The sequence below is a fragment of the Emydura macquarii genome, unplaced genomic scaffold (assembly GCF_026122565.2).
Source record: "Emydura macquarii macquarii isolate MOO-44397 ecotype Brisbane River unplaced genomic scaffold, CSIRO-AGI_Emac_v2 contig_2422, whole genome shotgun sequence".
In the NCBI taxonomy this organism is placed as follows: Eukaryota; Metazoa; Chordata; order Testudines; family Chelidae; genus Emydura; species Emydura macquarii.
The window spans coordinates 12744643-12767751 of NW_027132559.1; the positions used below are offsets into that span (position 1 = coordinate 12744643).

Genomic DNA, 23109 nt, shown 5'->3' on the forward strand with positions numbered 1-23109 from the left:
GGTCTAATGCTCCCAGCATCCTTACTCATGCTGAGTAATATCTAACTCCTGTAGTAGTCCTACTGATTATCATACAACTGCTCAAGTGTATTCACCTACACTGACAAAGGAAGAAAAGGGCTCTTCAGAACTGCTCTGTTCTATTACACTGATTCTTGAAAGGAGAGATCTCACAATCAAACAAAGTTTTTAACTAGTTCTCATTTTAAAGAGAAATATAAAGTAGCTGGCCAAAAAGTGAAATTTTCTTTAATATGAGATAAAGTCACTCGGCTATTCAAGTTCTGAGAGAGATTTAAGGAATTAGGTTGATGAGGGCATGAACGAGTCAGGATGGGACCTCACTGGCAATTCAAGTTCAATCTAGAGATGTTACATTTGACTACCTCAACAATCTGCACTGCTCATTGTAGCTTCTCCTTAGACAGACACAAATATAGGAAAATGTCCAATCTACTGCTGGTTAATGCTCTAGTTCTAGGGCTTCTAAAGACCTGATTTAATTTTATGAGAATTGTCTATAGTTTTTCAATACTGTATTCTTCTGGTTGTAGATTATTCTAGCAGTGAGATCCAGTGAGCAAGATTCTGTTCTCAATTACACTGGTGTAAATCCAAAATAAGTCTCTTTATTTCAGAGGCATTACTCTGGATTAACATTGTCGTAACTTAAGATCAGAATTTAGCCCATTGTTTGTGGTAAAGCAAAGGTCTACTTGGAAAAGATCTATGAAAACTGCCTGCTAAATTATCTCTCTCTGTAAAGCCCATGAAGGAGAAAAGCCCATGATAAAATGATGTGTTTGTTTCTTTCTGTGTCACCATACTTCTATCTCTCTGTAAAGCCTGTGAAGGAGAAAAGCCCATGATAAACTGACGTGTTTTTCTTTCTGCGTCACCATACTTCTATTACAGATGTAATGAAATGAAAGGCTAGAAACTCACAGGAACCACATAAACACTGAGATCTATGATAAAAGTCAGTTTTCAAAAACATCCAAGCAATTAGGTGCTCAAGTAGGGACAGGAACCCTTCCAAATTATCACTTTAACCATTGGGTTATGGAGTCATTCTCACTCTCTCTAGTCCAAAGAATATTTATTTAATTATGTGTACAAGTGGAACAGCTTCAACAGGAGAAACCTAGAAAGAACCAATAGCCTGGTGATTAGGGCGCTCATCTGGGAGCAGGGAGACCTGCATTTAAGTCACTGCTCCAGAGTGGGTATTCAAACCAGGGTCTCCCACATCCCAGGTGAATTCCCTACCCACTGAGTTATTGGGTGTAAGGAGGCAATGTTACTATCACCTCCTCCAATTTTGTGAACGGCACCTAAATCCTCTTATGACTAGCTGCCAAAATCTAAATGATACATTTTGGAAATGTTGAAACTGTTTGTTTCAATACTTCTGAATTTTTTTCTTCTTTCATTTTGACCAAAACAATTTGCTGAAATGAACACATATGTGCTAAGTATTTTGGTTGAACCAAAACTGCATTTTTGGCAAAAAAAAAAAAAAAGTTTTGGATAAAAATTTTTGCTAGCTCTAACCATGTCCCAGAAAAAAAATTGCAAAGACAAAGATGTATTCTGTAACTCATATGCCATATCTTTCCACATGCATCTCGGACACTTCATGCAGCTCTCAGTTCAACGCCTGGGAGCTAGTTTTGCTTCTGCTTATAGCAGTTTAAAGCAAAACGTCCTCTGAAACTTACACTGAACTTGTTCTGTGGGTTAGTGAGGTTGCTTCCATTGGAAGGACCGTTCCTGTAATTTGTTTTCCTGACAATTATATTTCTGAGCTGAAGTACCACTGGAACTTCTAAACGTTAGAAACAAATTATTTATGAAGCCGTTAGTGCAACCAGGAAGAGAATCATAACTACTAAGTTTAGGCTAACACTAGAGATGGGCTTCAGATAAAAACTTGAATCCAAGCACCCTAAATTTTGTAGTGACTCAAAATCCAAACCTAAACCTGAATTCAAGTTTCATAATAGTTTCTCTCCATCATATGCCATACTGGAACCTTAGATCAAAACACTGAAAAAATTGGTGGGCATTCAAACTCCAGCCTTGAACTTTGTATCCAGATTTTGCAGCTTGAGTCTGCATCTTGCCAGCATTATAAGGCATAAAATAAAATATTACTGAATGATTACAAAATACTAGCCCCAACATTTTACATCAAACACAGAGGGAAAGTAAACCAAGAAAAGATACCACATTTTCACAAACACTATGTCCTCTGATAGTCGTGCTATAGCTGGAGTGCTCATTATGAAGCTTTTAAATAAGTGCTGAAAGGACAGTCTAATCTGTATTGTGAACTCAAAACTGCGCTTGAAACTGCTCTAAAGGTAGCAAATCAAGCCTGCCTGGAGGATATGTCAAACCTGTCAATTAGAGCAGTCAGGCATGCTGCAGTTTTTAGGGTTATAAATTACAGAATAATCGGACATTCATTTTTTTTGCTGATGTGTCTCAAGGCTTTCTGTTTCTTCTAAACCAACCCACAAAAATAAATACTTAGAGGGAACAGTGCAATGTTCTAAGATTGGCAAGCACAGCCACATTACTGATTACACCCAAGGTGCTACTGAGTCCCCTCATTGGTTACAGAAAGATCATTAGGGCCAAGAGATGGAGGACGACAATTTTGCCCCCTTATTTCTTGTCATCTACCAGATACAGCAGGACAGAGAAGCCACAGGATTTCCCTTTTTCATTTTAACATTTTACAAGCCTGTTCTCACATTTATGAAAGTCAGACAACTTTGTACAACTTTGTTTGCACACTTGCATGGACCAAATTTAGATCTGATGTGAGCAGGTAACAGGTCAAGTAGGTGAATGCAGTGGAGTTGTGCCTGCTCACACCAGGCTTAAATTTGGCCCTGTTTGTCTAATAAGGCTATTGACTGTGCACATAACACTTCTGTTGACTAAATCAGGAACCAAACAAAAGTGTCTGAGTGCAGAAGTTAGCCTAAGAATTTGACTACTGGTTTGTTTCCCAGGACTATATGAATACAGGACCACATCAATGCAAAAATTGATGTTGAGTGCAATAACTACATGGCTCAGACAAATTTTGGTGGACAAGTTCATTAATTCAGCACTCCTGCTGTCTGATTAAAATGTCTTATCTTGAAGAATATAGACTGTCATCCATTAGCTAGAAAGAGCGTATTTTATCTAAAAGGTTTATTAAAATAAACAGGCATGCATACTACAACCATTTAATTAAAGCCAGGTCTGGTGCATGCCTTTGAGAATGTTAGTGCTCAACAGTTAAGTAGTGGATTCCTATTTCATGTTGTACTGAGATTTGCAGTTGAAGCAGTGATATAAAGAAGTTATTCACCTAACTGCAGTGATGAAGATATTTTCTATCCTTTTCATTAGAAGGAAATATTTTATATATTCAAATATGAAGTTAGCAGGTTCAAATGGGTATATTTCTGTTTTTGCAGATGGAAATTACTGCAGGTACCCACATTTCAAAATACATCCCCATGACATTACATGTTGGCTTTTGCAGGATAGCTAACCCAGTTCAAAACTACCCCATATTTTCTGCCTATGCCTGAGCGTAACATTTTAGCTCTACAATTCTAAAACACAAGCAAATTAAAGGACTATAGTTTTTCCTACTATACTATCCTGATTGAGAACATCTCTTCACATTAGTGACCAGGACTTTAGATTTTCTGGGGCAGTTCTATCTCAGGTTTTAAAGTAACCCCACTGCCTGTTAGAATAAAGTTCCCAAAGTTCTGACCTATGCTACACAACTCCTTATGCAGGATACGCAAAAGGGCCATTTGAGCAACATAACTTGTTCTTCATTACCAATGACAAATGCTGGATTAGGGATTATACAGCTACCCAAGAGCCAACCCCTTTTCAGAGCAAAACTCTCAGACTTCTTCCAGCCCAATCACGTTGCCGCATAAAGCAACTGAATTCAGGGGGCACACTACTCTCTGTACCTGCTAGTCATGACATATTAATGGGATTTGTCAGAAATATGAAGTAGAAGCTAAACCCTGAACCATCATGCACAGAAAGATGCAAGCCTGGTACCAGATGGATAACCACAAAATAAACAAATGACCCTGCTTAAGGACACATTGAAGAACGAGAAGTGTCACAATGAGAAGACCTGGAGAAATCTACTGGATTTTTAATAGTATGTTTTGAAGCTTTACAAATCTAATAAGAAATTTGATAAGTAATTAGTTCTCAGTATGAAGAGCAGTTTTAAAATAAATGTGATAATATTTTTAAATAAATTAGGTGCCTAAACATGTCACAAATGGGACATAAGCCTTCTACTGAAGACACACTTCTAATAAAGAACATGTACAAGGGTTTATGATCCAAACTCACTTCCTTCCTGGGGTAAACTTTTATTTTTAAGTCATGTAACAAAGGCCTGACTATTCTTACAACATAAACCTTAACCAGCAAGCTATGCAGGCTGTTATAGGGTTTCTCCCAAGACCACCTAATTTCGCTCCTTTTTTCGATCACATTTGGTAATTAAGCAGACTCTTACTATTTTATACTCCTATGTGCAATGAATCCCAATTGGTCTAGCAGCCTGGGTGAGTCTGCACCTGTGAACAGTGTCCTAAACCCAAATACTCAGGCATGTGAATATCCATATGATAGACTATAATGGTACAAACTGAGACATTACCACCTAAGAGTTAGATCCCTGCCACCTGCTCTGTTCCCTTTGAGCTACTCCCACAATGCAGAGCTGAGATGGCTCTGACTTTCACTGGGGGCCAGGCCAAACTCACAGCAGCCTTGGCTATCTGGGTAGCAGTAGGTTGATAGTATCTTTGACCTCCTCCCCACAGCTACACCAAACAAATCATCTTTGGTGCAGCAGAGAATATGAGCTATAGCTTTGAATGAAAGGGTTTCAATTTTTCTTTTGTTTATATATATATATATATATATATATATATATATATTGTATTCTGTAGATGCCTTTAAAGAGCTAAAAAACAAAATCCACATACAGTCTTTCTTCTGAAACTGCTGGGCAGATCTCAGTGTTTCAGCAATTCCATTCTGTTCAGATACATAATGAAAAATTATGTATGCTTTGCCAAATTTTCTGGGTCTGTAACACTGAGTTGAAAAATCACAAGAATAATCTTTCTTGTGAAATTTCTTGCCTTTCTTGCTTTTAATACAGAAACAGTCTCTCATGATATTTCAGCACTTCCACTTCTGCTTCCAGATGGTACAGAAATACATGAAAATAAAATATAACACATAGTAGGAGGAATTTTTTCATACCTTGAAAATGATTTGATATGCATTTGATTAAAATTATATACAAAGATTTAGGAGGTGAAGATAGGTGGGAATTCTTTTATCCAAACCAGTTTGTTTGTCCCTACTAATCTGTGATCCGACTGCATAATTTCTATAAAAATCTACCTACAATTTCATGATAATTTCTTTATTCCTTTGTTTGCACAAGTGTTACAGGCGATATTCATTGCTGATGGTGCAGACAAAATCCAATTTACATCCCAGGTGAAAGCCAGTGAGTACAACTGGCCCTACTTCCTCCATTCATCTAAGCTTAAAACTCTTCTCTTATGGCTCTGTTTAGTTACCTCTATACAATAATGTAAAAAAGTGGCTCTTGAAACTTCTACTACAGGAACATTTTTCATATCCAGTAAAAATTTGTAAATCAGTAATTAACTTCTTTGAATCAGTTTCACGGAACATGTGCTCCAGACACACTTCAACGTTTTCTTTTAATGCTAAAAGTAGGAGAGGAAAGCATTTTATTGCATCTTTAAAATGTTTTTTACATAATATGATACGTTAAAGATAGTCATGCACATTACCCTGAGGTTTATGAACCTAAAGACTAAACTACCCTTTTCCCTCAGTCAGAAAAGGGGACAATTTTACTCCTACTATTTTCAATATGTTGTCTTTCCTTTCTTCAGAGTATATCCATTATTTTAAAATGATCATCTGTAAAAATGTATAATAATAAAGTAATATAATTCTACAGAGAAGCATTTCAACAGCACATATATATTGAGAGCTGTGAAGAAGGCACTTAACCAGAACATTTATTCACAAATTCTGAGTTTAAAAATTAAAAAGGAAAGTTCATATACAGTGAGCCACAGTATCAAGCCTTAAATTTTAATTGTTTGAGGCCATTCTCGTGGCATTAGGTCAGTTGCTTTCCCATTGGTCTCTCATGGATGTGCATCACACATAACCAGTGCTTTACTTCAAAGGCAACAGAATCAAAACACATAGCAATGAATGAGGGAGATGTTCTAAGAAGTGGAGTGAAGGAACCTATCAATAAAATGGGTGGAAAAATGGTCTCTATCACTCGACTATATATATATATATATATATATATATATATATATGATGATGCAAACCCAATTCTTTCTTTTCTCTTTGTGATATCATTGCTGATATATCTTCTTTGCAGACACATAGAGATATCAGAGTCCTAAGTAGGGATCAAACTTAGGGCCTTCAGCACAAAACGCACAAGACTCTACCTCTTCATACAAATATGAACTGCTTTTGGGTCCCAATCCAATACCCATTGAACTAATTTTAGGCACCGATTTTTCAAAACCTTGGCTATTACATTTATTATAGCAGCTATGGAAAAAGAGCACATTCAAAATTTTCTGAAAATTTCACCATCAGTAGAGCTAGTTGAAACTTGAAATTTCCATTTGGCACAATATTTCAATATTTCAAAATCTGTGTTTGTTTCAATTCTGAACACATTTTGTGGGAATTTTTGTCAAAGTCAAGCCATTTTTGTAAAAATATTGGTTTTCTTCAAAAGGGCCTTTTTAAAAAAAAAAAAAAAAAAAGAAAAACAGTTCCACTGAAAATTTTCCAACCAGCTCTATCAGGCTGAAATTTTTCATGCTTGGCCTGTAGGTAAGTTTTAATTTAATTTTTCTTTTAAAGTTTCAGCAAGACCAGGTCAATGTTTGATTACAAAATGAGTAGAAAACTTTATATGATGCATCTTCTGCACTGAATAATGCAGTGCTCCACAATGCAATTTGTGTCTCTCCAGTTTTTTACAATGCCCTCAAATTTATCACACAGATATCACCACTTCTACATATATATTCACACTTTTAACATCTTAACTGCCCTGTCTTTATTTGTATCCATTTCTGAAGCTTTCTGAACATTCACATACAATATCATTAAATACAGTGGATATAACTATTATGCTGAATAATGGTAAATTTCAGCTTGTCTTGAACTAATAAAACACTGATGAAAACAATAAAACTCACCGTTCTTCTTATAAAACATGACTTCTCCTTTGAATTCCACCTTATCTTCCAGTGACTTTTCGATTTGAAGAATCATCTGCTCATTTGTTTCAGCACCAAGTAAAAATTTACAGCTGCAGCTTTTCTGCATGACTTCAGTTCGTGCAAATCCAGCAAGCTCACAGAAGCCATCTGAACAGTAAACTATGGGGAATCCCTTAGCCACCTGAGCATTTGCAAGAATGAAGTTACTATCTGTAGAGGAAGACAGAAGTAAAACATGAATTATAGACTGAATTACACCATGTCTATCATAGTCCTTTGTGTAGCTATGATGAAAGCCACAACTTTGCATTAATAAATAAAAAACACTCTGAACAACAGAAGTACATTACTGGGTTGAAATAGAAAGAATAATAGCAAATCAATACGCCCAACTTCATCCATCCTTTGACTCAGGAGGTGGGGGAGAGAGGCTTAAACTTCCATTTCTCACTCATTAGACTGAATTTAGATTAAGTCCACTGGCCAAAAGACATTACAATTCAAATGTTCTTCATGATCTGTGTGATATTTTAAAAATAAGTTAATGGTCTGAGAGGACTTTTTAGTGGACTGTTCTCAATATATCAAAACGATAACTGATGACCTCACAGAGAAGCCAATGACTGAATGAGAAGAACTTAATTACCCTTTCACAGTATCTCTTGAAACATCCCTGCAGAAGGGATTGAGGCATGATGGTGAAGCACTGTGGAGACAGCAGCCCTCTTACTTCTCAGTGTATCTCCTCTTTGGGGATATATGTCACACAATATATATGTCACACAAATACTTTCCACAAGCACTAAATTCACTTAAAAAACCCTAGCATTATTTAAACAAGCATGTAAAAGGTCTATAATGTATTTGTTTTGTATTTACTTCAATTTACATCTCGTCATATGATTTTTTTTTTAAATTCTCGGACAAAATCCTTAATGAGCAAGCTACCTACTGAAGTAAATGACAGTTTTGCTCAATTAAGAACCAGAGAATTTGCCCCCCATTAATATTATCATGCTTATTAAACAGCATATTTTTATTTACAATGTGTTTCAAAATACGACCAAGAGGTCTAAAAAGTCATTTTATGTTCATTGATTTTAAGAAGGAAAACAAAAGGACTAACCTTTGTTACTAAGGCAATGGTAACTTAACTATTAATAGGTTTAAGTGCAGTAGCTCAGAAGAGCTTCTCAAAAATATCTTCAGGGAAAAATGAGCAAGTGATGAAACCCTAGATGCCTAAGATATTTAACCTGTGCAGGTGCTTTTGAAAATGGCATTCAATGCCCATCTGTATCTTCAGGGACCTAAATATCTTTGAAAACCTGGCCCTAAACTAGTACTTCTACTTCTTCATTCTTGAGACCACATCATAAAAGAGAGAATTCCTAATCTCGATCACCTTCCTCCTGAATCTCTTTCAATCACCTTAATGTTGTTTCTCAAAATATTTTACACTTGTTTCCAGAAGTCTGAGCTGTTTCTCACCCAATTAAAAAAAAAAAAAAAAAAAGCGTTGTGCCTTGTCTCCAGCCAAGCTGACTGAGCACTTAATATACATTACAAAGAAGCTAATTTGGAGTGTGTTTAAGAAATGAAAAGTGCATTTTTCTAAACACATTTCTTAAAATTTCTTGCTAATGAGTTAATGTTTTAATCATTTTAGCTTTAGGCTCATATCAGCAGACAGGGATACTGTATAATTCACAGGAAGGTGAATCACAACTACTGTATAAATTTAATTAATCTTTTTCTTAGTTTTCCTGTTTCAGAGGCTCATCTTAGGACTCAGGCTCCATATTAATCTACTTGAAGAACAGCAGTGATACTGTTGAGGGATTTACTTACAATCACATTTTCTTTGATAATTCCTAAAGTTGAGGGATCTTTGGTGAACTGTCACATGCAGAACCACTGTTCAGAATGTAATTGCCGTTTACATCAATGACAAAATCATGTGAAACTGAGGTAAATCTCTGAAAATTTAGTTATGTACCACTCCTTCAAAACATCTGAATCATAACTCATCATCTAGAGACTGAAGCTGTTGTACGCAATATTCATATTAAATCACAAGCCCACTCAAACTCAGTCTTGATTTCAAATGTCAACATATTTGCAGACTTCAGCTATTCATGTGAAATTTCAGAAACATGGTCTGAAATTGTTTGCCCATCTATAAAGCTGACAAATTTTGCTTTTCTCCAAACAGATCCCTTCCCCCACATTTCAAGAGGCAAAAGGCATCACATTAATTAAATGTAAGAAGCGGATAATGGTCCTTGAAGCTGCTGAAGTGGCATGGAAAGAAGCAGGGGCTGGCTATTGGAGTTTCTGATTGGAGGTTCAAATTAATTCATTTTTAACCTTTCAAATTGCAGGCAATAGTTCATTTCAGTCCCCTGTGAAGAAGTCTGAAGGTGACTGCAACTCCTTCTGGAGTTTCTGGGTAACTGGAGCCACACGCTCATCCTAACTCAGCGGCTGTTCTGGTCTCTTTTGGGCTAGTAGGGCACCCCCTCCATGTGATATATAGGTCCCATTGCACTGGGTTTCTGCCTGTGTTTCTCCTACCATCAAGGTAAAATGTAGGGCTTAAGTGTTGTGGAGTGCCTTTCATGGTCTGTCCAAACTTCACCCTGAATGACAAAAGCCAGTATTTTTCTTGTATTCTGCTCATTAATGTATGTTTACCCTACAGCATCCTAAAGGGAGCCAGGTGCAGCGTTCTCCCAAAGCAGACGTCTCTCATGGTGTAGAGCTGCATGTGCAGCGAAGGGAAGATGCTGAATAAAACTCATCCCTTGAGAAATATTCATAAAGTTTATGACACAAATAATTTTTATGAATAATGGCTTGGGTCAGTCTGGCAAAATGTATAAATCTAACTATATAAACAATAAAGTATTTATAGCTGTTTGGAAGGGAGACATTGTATAAATCTGCAGGAAGAAACAGTGGGCTTGATTCTCCTCAAACTCCGATTTTATATCAGTGAAATTCCATTGACTTCAGCTGAGTTACTCCTTATTTACACCATATAGAGATGTTGTTAGCTGATATTTACTGGGACTCCAATATTTTTAGGACAATGCATAATTTTCTTAGGATAGGTTTGCCTTCAGGGATTACACTTCACATGTCTTGGTTCAATTACTCGCTGTTTGCTCCTATCTAATTAAAGATCTTTCTAAAATTGTTTATGAAATCAAATAGATCCTTTTTGTTTCTCACATACCTGTTTTAAAAATCTAGATTAGTTCAATGCATTGTTTGACTCCTCAGCCTGTCATTTTTATTTGCCTAACCAGGGAATAATTATCATTACCAATTGTACATTGACATACTGGTCCTGCTGTCAACACAAAATCAAATCCCCATACTACGAAATGAATTAAAATCATATGCTTGCACTGCAACTTAATGATGGTGCTACACTATAAGAGTGATGGATCACAGATCCCAAAAGTAATGTAGCTTTAAAATTAATTTATTTCTGGGTTTCTTATTGTTTTTAATTACAATTAACCACAGCAAAGTCATTTATCTTTTTCTATCTAATTCAATGTCAGCTGCATGAAGCAGACTGGAACACTGAATGGACAAAAGGGGGTCTGGCAAATGCTACCTAATTATACAAGAGTTTGAATGTGTTTTTAGATACAGGAATAGACTAGAAAATACCAAGTATACTAAGAACTTGCAAAGCATGGAATAGGGACAAATTCTACCAGCAGTTACATTGAAATAAATCTGGGGTAGCTTCAATGACATCAGTGCTGCTGCATAAATTAGAGGGGAAAAAATAACTAAAAGAGACTGATCCCCTGAACCCCCCTGAACTCAACTGGAATCTTTCCACTGGCTTAAAAAAACCTCAGCTCAGGTTTTTAGGGCTTGATCATACTCATTGAAGTCAATGGCAAAACTCCGATGGACTGTAAAGGTGCAGGATCAGGGCCATAGTCTCTACTTTTGAGTTGCAAATTCCACTTAAATTAACTACAAATGATGTAGTTATAATTCTACTACACAAACTACAAATCATGGTTAACTATGAGTCAAACAAAGACCAAGAGAGCACATATAAATGTTTTCATTGCCTGAACAATTAAGATTTGTAAGAGAGTTGCTTCAACCCTTGTGCTAAAAATTGTTGAGAATCCATCAGGTCTATATATAAACTAAAATTGATCTGATCATTAATTTGAAAGATGTCAAAAAGGAAATACTGTTAAGTACTGTTTTAATATATACTGGTGTAATGTTTTCTTCATAGCTAAGTCATTTAGTTTAATACTGGTTTATTTCCACAGTTTGGAAACTTGAAACAAAATCACCTACTCTTCTTTTGTGTATACATACTGAAGTAATATTCCACAAATGGACCATAGAAACAACAGATCAATCAGGTTTAAGGTGACACAGACAACAAGCTTTGGCATTAAACTCAATGGGCTTTAGTGAAAACAATTCATATCTTAACATAAAAAGTAGAAAGAATGAATCGGTATACGAATTAGAAACCTGTGGGCTTCAAGCGAAGGAAAAAGGGTTTATATAGTCATTTACAGTAAAAGAGTTGCTGTGGGCAATACAAAATAAACACTTCACCTGAGCATTTATTTCCACATGTGCAGAAACCACTGATTATATTTCTGTTAAAATAAAACTGGTAAAAGGCCACCTCTCAGTTCTCATGTAGTTGTTTTAGTACATCAGTGTAAATCTTTGTTTGCCATCTCAAGTGAAGTGTCATTTGCTGAACAGCTCACAAGTGAAGGATGAATGGTGACAGTGCTCTTGAGAATGGCAGTCTGATATGCTTTAAAAGATTGAATGATTAACAATCGTCAGAGCCCTGCTAATGGACACACAAATACAGCTTCTGAAAAAAAACTGTGCTGCACTACTGCGCTTCAGAATCTAAGCTTTTCTTTAAAAAGATTAAATCCCTTGCCCTTACGGTTGTGAAGATAAGCTTCAGAATGTGGGCCACACATAACTGATGCAATGATGTCTCCTTGAGTCTGCAGACAGCCTGAAACAACACTTCTGAGTGACATGTGAATAGCCCAGTTCATCCCAGCTCAGGTGCTGGGTACCTCATATGCATGTTGGATGCTTTATTATTTAATTCCAAGTAGTGCATGGAAGCGTGAACTTTGGATGAAAAAACTAGTTGTGCATCCAAGTTTGCAGGAAAAGTTTGAAGGTGATTTTTGGAAATTTGCATGCCAAAGAAAAGGCAGTAAACTCAGAAAAACAAATGTTTGATAAACCAATTCCTGTAGAAATATAGCAGAAATGTGTGCACAATGCAAAAACATTTCACAGGTATTCAGTTTAAAAGCAAAATTGTTTCAGTTATGCTCATGCTTATGTGTCCTTTTCTGTAAACATCCAAGTAATTCAGTTTTATTCTCATGAATGTTTACAGAAAGAATCTATAAAGCTTGCATGCTTGAGTAGTTGCACTGGAAGTGGTATATATTTTATGGGATGGGACATTGTTTAACACAAAAAGCTAATAGGAATTCCAAAACCCCTCACGAGACACTTGGCACAGACTCAGTCAATTAAACAAGTTGAACAAGGATCATTCTAATTATACCTTTTGTAACTAGGACCAAACAAAAACACACACACAAACTTGGCCCCAAGCCAAAAAAAATCTTACTGTAGCCTAATTTTGCTAGGAACAATTCTCAAGCAGACCTGGATAAAGCCCAGAAGGGAAATGATCTATCATTTAAAAAATATCATAATTGTGTTTATTGTAAATCCCATTAGTGTGTTTCTACCTTTCTCTAAATTGGTATCTCTCCCTCAGAGAGTCATAGCTCTAATGGCTTCTGCAAGCCTTTGTCCTCTTTATCCAATTAGGGAACAGAAATTATACCTTATTATTTATGTGTCCAATCACCACTGACTATCACAGTTCTGAATTTACATATTAACTATCAAATACTTTCAGCAAATTGTTCATGATCAGAGTGAAAAAAAACCAATATAGAAAAAAATCCTCAAGAGAAGACAAAGAGGCTAAATTAATTGAGTAAATAATTTGCATAACTAATATATGTATTGGAGCAGTGGTTCTTAAACAGGGTACATGTATCCCTGGGGGTACATCAACTCATCTACATATATGCCTAGTTTTACCAGAGACTACATAAAAATCACTAGCAAAGTCAGAACAAAATAAATTTCAAACAGACAATGACTTGTTTATACTGATCTGTATACTATACACTGAAAAGTAAGTACAATATTTATATTCCAATTCATTTAGTTTATAATACGGTAAAAATGAGAAAGTAAACAATTTTTCAGTAATAGTGCGCTGTGACAATTTGGATTTTTATGTCTGATTTACTGGGAAGAGACGGGATTCACCTAACGAAGAGAGGGAAGAGTATCTTTGCGGACAGGCTGGCTAACCTAGTGAAGAGGGCTTTAAACTAGGTTCGATGAGGGATGGAGATCTAAGCCCAAAGGTAAGTGGGGAAGTGGGACACCACTAGGAAGCAGGAGGAGGAGGGTGCCACAGGGGAGGCCTCCTGATCCATACTGAGAAAGTAGGGCAATCGGTTAATTATCTCAAGTGCCTATACACAAATGCAAGAAGCCTGGGAAACAAGCAGAAGGAATTGGAAGTCCTGGCACAGTCAAGAAACTATGACATGATTGGAATAACTGAGACTTGGTGGAGTAACTCACACAACTGGAGCACTGTCATGGATGGGTATAAACTGTTTAGGAAGGACAGGCAGGGGTGAAAGGGAGGAGGAGTTGACTGTATGTAAGAGAGCACTATGATTGCTCTGAGCTCCAGTATGAAACTGGAGATAAGCCAGTTGAGAGTCCCTGGGTTAAGCTTAGAAGCAAAAACAATAAGGGTGATGTCGTGGTGGGTGTCTGTTATAGATCACCAGACCAGGAGGACAAGGTAGATGAGGCTTTCTTCGGTCAACTAGGGAAAGTTTCCAGTTCACAGGACCTCATTCTCATGGGGGACTTCCATCACCCGGACATCTGCTGGAAGAGCAATACAGCAGAGCACAAACAATCCAGGAAGTTTTTGGAAAGTGTTGCAGACAACTTCCTGGTGCAAGTGCTGGACAACCAACTAGGGGCCGTGCTTCTCTTGACCTGCTGCTCACAAACAGAGAAGATTTGATAGGGGAAGTAGAAGTGGGTGGCAACCTAGGCAGCAGTGACCATGAGATGGTCGAGATCAGGATCCTGACAAAAGGAAGAAAGGAGAACAGCAGGATACGGACCATGGACTTCAGAAAAGCTGACTTTGACTCCCTCAGGGAGCTGATGGGCAGGATCCCCTGGGAGGCTAATATGAGGGGGAAAGGAATACAAGAGAACTGGCTGTATTTTAAAGAGACCTTATTGAGGGCACAGGAACAAACCATCCTGATGTGTAGAAAGAATAGCAAATATGGTAGGCATCCAGCTTGGCTTAACAAAGAAGTCTTTGATGAACTTAAACACAAAAAAGAAGCTTACAAGAAGTGGAAGCTTGGTCAGATGACTAGGGAGGAGTATAAAAATACTGCTCAAACGTGCAGGAATGAAATCAGGAAGGCCAAAGCACAATTAGAGTTGCAGCTAGCAAGGGATGTGAAGGGGAACAAGAAGGGTTTCTACAGGTCTGTTACCAACAAGAGGAAGATTAGGGAAAGTGTGGGCCCCTTACAGAATGAGGGAGGCAACCTAGTGACAGAGGATGTGGAGAAAGCTGAGGTACTCAATGCCTTTTTTGCCTCTGTCTTCACAGACAAGGTCAGCTCCCAGACTGCTGCACTGGGCGGCACAGTATGGGAAGGAGGTGAACATCCCGCAGTGCTGAAGGAACAGGTCCAAGACTATTTAGAAAGATTGGACATACACAAGTCCATAGGGCCGGATGCAATGCACCCGAGGGTGCTGAGGGAGTTAGCTGATGTGATTTCAGAGCCTTTGGCTATTATCTTTGAAAGCTCGTGGCAATTGGGGGAGGTCCCTGATGACTAGAAAAAAGCAATTATAGTGCCCATCTTTAAGAAAGGGAGGAAAGAGGAGCCGGGGAACTACAGACCGGTCAGCCTTACCTCAATCCCTGGAAAAATCATGGAGCAGGTCCTCAAGAAATCCATTTTAAGGCACTTGGAAGAGAGGAAGGTGATCAGGAACAGTCAACATGGATTCACAAAGGGAAAGTCATGCCTGACCAACCTGATTGCTTTCTCTGAAGAGGTGACTTGGTCTGTGGATATGGGGAAAGCGGTGGACGTGATATACCTTGACTTTAGCAAAGCTTTTGATACGGTCTCTCACAGTATTCTTATCAGTAAGTTAAAAAAGTATGGGTTGGATGAATGGACTATAAAATGGATCGAGAACTGGCTAGAGCAAAGGGCTCAACGAGTAGTGATCAGTGGCTCCACGTCTAGCTGGCAGCCGGTCACAAGTGGAGTGCCCCAGGGGTCGGCCCTGGAGCCGGTTTTGTTCAACATCTTCATTAATGATCTGGAAGATGGGGTAGATTGCACCCTCAGCAAGTTTGCAGATGACACTAAGGTGGGGGGAGTGGTAGATACCCTGGAAGATAGGGATAGGATACAGAAGGACCTAAACAAACTGGAGGATTGGGCCAAAAGAAATCTGATGAGGTTCAACAAGGACAAGTGCAGAGTCCTGCACTAGGATGGAAGAATCCCATGCACAGCTAGGCAGCAGTTCTGCAGAAAAGGACCTGGGGGTAACAGTGGATAAGAAGCTGGATATGAGCCAGCAGTGTGCCCTGGTTGCCAACAAGGCTAATAGCATATTGGGCTGCATTAGTAGGAGCATTGCCAGCAGATCGAGGGAAGTGATTATTCCCCTCTATTCAGCATTGGTGAGGCCGCATTGGGAGTATTGTGTCCAGTTTTGGGCCCCCCACTACAAAAAGAATGTGGAGAAGTTGGAGAGAGTCCAGCGGAGGGCAACAAAAATGATTAGGGGGATGGAGCACAAGACTTATGAGGAGAGGCTGAGGGAACTAGGCTTGTTTAGCCTGCAGAAGAGAAGAATGAGGGGGGATTTGATAACAGCCTTTAACTACCTGAAAGGGGGTTCCAGGGAGGATGGAGCTAGGCTGTTCTCAGTGGTGGCAGACGACAGAACAAGGAGCAATGGTCTCAAGTTGCAGGGGGAGGTCTAGGTTGGACATTAGGAAAAAGTTTTTCTCTAGGAGGGTGGTGAAGCACTGGAATGGGTTACCTAGGGAGGTAGTAGAATCTCCATCTTTAGAGGTTTTTAAGCTGCGGCTTGACAAAACCCTCACTAGGATTATTTAGCTGAGGTTAGTCCTGCTTTGAGCAGGGGGTTGGACTAGATGACCTCCTGAGGTCCCTTCCAACTCTATGATCTTATGATTTTGTAAGCAAGTAGTTTTTAACTGAAATGAAACGGGGGGGGGGGGGGGAGGAAGGGGGTGCGTATTCAGACTCTTGAAAGGCATACAGTAGTCTGGAAAAGTTGAGAGCCACTGAACTGGAGGATGCTTCAGAATCCTTCCAAATCAGAAGATCTGCTATATTTAGGCCTAATCCAGCAGTTTCTACTCAGGCAACTCAGAACTGGAGTCAGTTAATGGCAGTTTTGCCCAAGTTAGGGCTGCAGGAATGGGTCCCATTAATATAAGTAACAACAATAAGTATAATAGTATATTGAATGACTAAAATAGCAGCTGTTAATATTTAGGCTGACAAATATAACAGAATCTGCTTAAATCCTGACTTATTTTCAACAAACAACAATGGTGTCTATGGTGGACTTGAGGACGGGAGCATTTTATAATTCACAATCACTAAGGGCCAAATCTTCGTCAGACAAGTAGGACCCATTGAAGTCTATCAAACTGTTCATCTGAATAAAGATACAAGGATTTAGTTAGACCTAAGTGAATTGCAAGAAAACAGGCAGTTTACTAGTACCTCTGCCCATTCTAGTTTATGGGAATTTTGTATCTTTAAATGCATTTGGAGTGGCACTGCAGAAGATAGAAATGTTACATAATCAAGTGCAAGTTTGTACTTTCTTATGAATGCAGACCCATCACTGTAAACTCTACAATTGAATTAATTGGCCAAGTCTCTCCAAGTGAAGGCTGACATTGATTTACTTTGTTGCATAAATGCATAAGTAGTTATGCAACATTTACAGATCCAGTGCACAAACATACCTTAGCTCAAACCAGTCAATTAATTCTAAAGTATCCATGTAACAGGGTGGCCTGCCCCTTTATAGGCCAGGGAGCCTGGGGCTGGCCAACCCTGTTTAATTAGCCCCTGTCCTGTGCTATATGTAGGACTTAAAAAGGGAGGAAGTCCCATCTGTGTGCAGTTAGCTGTGGAGGACAGTGGCATGAACTCCTATGGTAGGCCCCTGGAATGTGGTCCAGAGGCCAGCATTCCACAAAGAGGCATTTGTAGAGAAACTGTGGGGGAAGGAGACTGTTTTGGTTTGTGTTGTATTTGGACACCCAGTAGTGAAAAGCCTAGGGAGTCAGCCGGCTGATAAGAGTGAGAAGAAAAATGAGTTGAGCCTGGGAGGAATGACAGACCTTTTATTTATATGAACTCACTACTATTGTTGAAGGTGGTATATATTTTGGGACTCTGAATACCCATTAAGGGGACTGAATTTTTGAAGGGGTGTGAAGGGGGCTAATTGATCTGGCCAGAGTACTAGGCCACAGAAGGCCCAAAGAGAAATGTCCAACAGGAGGAACCTACAAAGGGAAAAGCCCTGCACCTAGCCACAAGGGGTGTTGGCTGGTGAGTTGCTTCTGTGAATGTGGGGCTTGATCTTGTGAGAGACCCTATAACAGGCCAGAACTAGAACTGACTATGGGGCCAATCTCATGAGGGGCTGAGCTACCTCAACTCCCACTGAAATCAACAGTGCTCGATGACAACACCCCACAGGATGTGACTCTAGGTAGAAGTTTTGGGGATTTCAATCCCAAATATAGGGGGTGGAAAAATCTATCTTTTTCCACTGTAATAGCCACAAAACCAGGCCTGATACTGAAAACATTATTAAGTGCAATATTTATTACCATGGGTATGTCTAATGGGCTTTCAATGAGACTACCCACTATAGTAAATATTGTGTCTTGTAATGTTTGCAGAATTAGGGATAATGGTTTGCTTTTATGTAAACTTAGGCAGACACTGAAAAACATTTTCAGCAAATATTGACTTTAAGTGTTAAATGCTCACAGAAACAGCAAAGTTTAAGTAAATACCGAAGAATATTCCCAGAAGCCAAATTTAAAATTCACCTGCCATGAACACACACACTGGAAAACCTGATTCTAAAAGTTATCTCATCAAGAAACAGAAACGTACCTCATGACTTAAGCAACTCATTTTAGATAGCTCAAATCTCAGACTTCACATACAAGATACTCATGTGCAATATCTTGCAAGTGAGCTTACAATCAAATAATTCTTTCTGAAGATAATGAGTAAATTTGAGAAAATTGCAATCTGTTTCAAGACAAAATGTATTAAATAAATTATTCATTATGAATTATTCCCTTAGCTCTAAATTAAAGAAATTTTTAATCCCTCATTTTATGAAGCCTCTTCAGTATAAAATGACCTGAAAGTGTCACTTCTCTGTACTGTCATTTATTTTAGATAGAAAGGCCTGCACTATATTTTTTTCTTACTTAAGTAAGATGCAATCCTTATTAGACCTTTATGAAAGAAATATACAGGCTTATACGATGTGCAAAAACCAAACAAGCCACCTCTTTCTCTTTCCACCACCCCCCACAAAAGAAGTCTAAAACTTTCAGATTTAGGTTGGCCAATATATGAACTAGGATATTAGTAGAGATGGGTCAATCTTGTATGCAACTTCCCCGCCTCTAATTTGCATTATTTAATTCACCATTAATATCTTTAGCATGATCTAATTGTTTGACTCTGATCTCAGGTATTGTGTGTGGCTTTACCAACTATATGGTTATGCATGTTACATATCTAATATCTAAGCTGAGCCTTTAGTAGTTACTGTATTTATAGTGTGGTAATGCCTAAAGGCTACACTCAAAATTGAAGCCCCATATTGTGCTAGATGCTGCAGAAACACATTGGAGGACACTGAGCTTGGAAGAACAGGCAGCTTCAGTTGCTATAAACATTTCCTTTTTACCCCCAACTTGCTAAGAAACATCAGCCTTTTCTGCTAGATGAAAGCCTGGCCACAGTGATCCATGCATTTGTCACCACCGGATTAGCACAATTCATTGCATCTGGAGAAGAATGTGAAGACAATACAAAGTCTGAGACAAAATACAGCTGTCTATATCCATCACAGTTTTGCCCATGTGAGCAGATTGGCCTTGTGTTCTGGTCCCATTGATCCTAATCTTCAAAGCCATTAATGATTCAGGTCACAACTAGAGAGGAAAGCACATCTCCCTCTAGGAATTGTCTGGAAGTTGCACTCCTCTGGGATAATTCAGAGCATAAAGCCCAGAACAAAGTGCATGAGAGCCAGGAGTAAAACAATTTCAGTTCAGGGGATCTGATGGTGGAATGGACTTCCAGAGGAGATTGGATGAAGTCAGAGTCTAACGGCCTTTAGGAAACATTGTTAACCTTCCTATTTAATAAATTTTCTCACTGAAACCCCACTTATGACATCAACCACTATTAAAAAAAATAAAACAAACTCCAAAACAGAAGTTTCTATTACCCAAAAGGAAAGAAGAGCCAGAAACTCCATGAAGTCCACTAGCAATTTTGCCATTACTATTTTACATGGAAGGCAGTCAGATACTACAGTGCTTGGTGGCAGTTCCAAATTATGAGAAAAAGAGACCAACAGATGGATATAGTCCCCACCTTTAGGAAGATTAACAAAATTTGAAATAACATGTAACATACATGTGTGATAAAAATAAAAAGGAAGAACAGCTATGGGGGAGAGAAAACAGCTGATGACAATGAATTTACACAATTTTCCTATGTGCATATTTTTCGGGCTGGGTTTTATTTTTTTAAGTACAAAGTATTTAACAGTCTTTGGGAATAAAAACTAGTGCTCTGTGGTCAATCAAGAGTATAATGTCCAAAAAAAGTGCAGTACGAATCTGGCATCACCCATAATTACATTATATGATAACAGATGCCTTATTATATAAATTTTTCAAGTTCAAATTCTATTAGCAGCAGTGTTCCTTTGGCTCTTCCTCAGAAGGAGATTACCCTGGAAAAGTCAGTAATTGTGTTTCATCAGAAAAAGAGGGGAAAGCGCATTTCAGTACCCCAGATAGATAGGTAGATTATAAATTCTTTGAGGCAGGGAACATATGTACTTCTATGTTTGTACAGCATCAGACATCAACGGTCTAATGAAGAGCTAAATTAAAACACTTTACAAAACAAATGGTCCTTATTCAGGGGTAGTTGGAACAATTTGAATAGTGGGGGTGCTGAGAGCCAATGAACCAAACTGTGAACCCTCTAAATAATGGAAAACACTTCAAGGCAGGAGGTGCGGCAGCACCGTAGTTCCAGCACCTATGTTCTTGTTCCTTTCTCTTCCAGAGAAGTATCACAGTCACTGTCAAAACAGGTAAAATACATCAAGTGCTTGACACAGATCATTCTGATTGTCAATAACACAATTCTAATGGATATAAATAAAAGTAGGCAAGCTATATTCCACAACGATGATTAATCATAATGGGCCAATTTAACACTTCATTTTGATAGTGTTGAAATGTTTTCAATTCATTTTCAATGTGTATAGTATATTTCATATCTATTAAATGTAATATATTAATATAATGTACAAGTTGAAGCAAAATTAATTAAAATGAAAGTTGAAACATAACTTTTTAACTTTTTCCAATCAAAAATTTCATTGAAATCAATACATTTCTACAAAATGTTTTGATTTTGATGAAACTGCAAACAGTTCCACTGGAAGTTTTTCAACCAGCTCTCCTTATAATGTTATTTGTAAAGTGGTACAATAGTGACTCTATTGAAAGAAATGCACAGCAGTCAAATGTGTATAAATAATGATACAATTTTATTTACATTACGATAAAACAACATCTAAAGGGAACAAAATTAAGATACTACAAAGATATATAGCACTGAAAAGGCATTCCCCACCAATGCTGCAATATGCTGAGCGGCACTTATCGCATTGGGAATTGAGGATGTTTGTTTACCTTGCAGAACTGAGGCTTCTATCTTTGAATTAAAATTCAGCTGCTGTTAGCTGGTGGCATAATAGCCTTTTTCTACTTTTCCACACCAGAGAGCGAAGTACAAAGAATCCTCTCATAGGGAACATGCTTTCTGCTTTCTTCAGTGAAAATTGGTGGGTATTTTAAATCGTTCACAAGACAGGAGAGGCGCTGTTTGTTTAATCCACTCCCATGCTGTGTGGTGATCTGTCTCCTTGTAGTAATGGCTGGACTACACAAAGCAGTTGATGACTACTACTAACACATCAGGCTCTTTTTGCTCAGGCAGTAGAGTCTCATGCTTTAAGATCCAGAGGTCCCAGGTTTCATTTTAGTCGTCAACAATCCATGCAGGTGCATGACTAAACTGAAAGGTTAATATTTTACCAGTCTTCTTAATTGGGTTGTTCATCTTCCTTTGGGGAAGAACAGAGGTCAACTCAAGGAGAAAGGGAACATGCTTACCTGTGGTCTGAAGAACAGGTGCTGCCTACCCTTTTCTGTGCTTGGCATCATGCATCCCATATAACAGGTTCAAGGCTGTGATTGGGAGACTATTGTTCTAAGGTTTTTCTTAATTCATCTGATCAAGCAGGGTGGTACTTGTTCATAAAAAGTACAAGGTTTTAGCCATCACCGTATGATTTTGGGATTCAGTGTCCTGCCTGGGTCTTGAGAAGTGCTGCACTTTTTCTTAGAGCTTCTTCCATGGATCACATCAGCTTAGGTTTGCCTCATCTGAGGTATGAAAAACTGGAACTTCCCAGAACTGGGGAAGGGAGCACAGGAGCCTGTGCTAGGTAAGGGGAAAGAGATGGTTCCCGGGTGGGAAATGGCTGCCACCATAGTGAGGACCAGGATTCTGTGGAGCTGCTGCCTTGAGCTCTCTGCATTGCCCTCAGTGGCTTGCTCAATCAGGTAGCAGCAGTAGCTGCTTAATAACTCCTGCTGGGGAACAGCCAAGCAGCCAGGAAGGAGGAGCAGAAGCACCATAGAGGAGAAGGAAGATAAGACACCCTCTCTTCACCCCTTCCCTACCCACCTGAGCAGCAGCCTGAGATGTGACTCAGCTGACAAAAACCTGAGATTTCTAATGTCTCAGGAAACTGACAGATTTCCCAGGATGGCTACCTCAAAAAAGGGGCAATCCTGGGGAACCCTAGCTAGGTGACAACTCAATATCTGCTGGGCCTGGTTATGCTGCAGTGTAAGGCTATGTGCTACTGATGCTAGGGTATATTTCTAAGAGAGCAGACAGTTTATTGACATTGTAGCAAACAGCACTAGAGTGGTGTACTGAAAACTGAGTTAACGTAATTTATCACTGTAAATGCACTGGGGTTTTTTTGGGGGGGGGGGGGTTGGGTTTTTTTGGGTTTTTTTTTTTTTTTGGTCCTCTGGTCCTACTTTCCTACTTGTAGGTTAGGAGGATCCAGGGGTGGGGGAAGCATGAGAGTTGGTCCTAGTAGA

At 38.6% G+C, this 23109-nt stretch overlaps 1 protein-coding gene across 1 annotated transcript in view; it reads right to left on the reverse strand.

Moving 5' to 3' along the window:
• The window catches only part of KCNH8 (potassium voltage-gated channel subfamily H member 8), a 326349-nt gene that overhangs the window by 204734 nt on the left and 98506 nt on the right, over positions 1-23109 (reverse strand). Inside the window, exon 2 of the mRNA XM_067561636.1 lies at positions 7350-7583. Within this exon, the coding sequence (XP_067417737.1) occupies positions 7350-7583 (234 nt within the window). The remainder of the gene's footprint in view (positions 1-7349; positions 7584-23109) is intronic.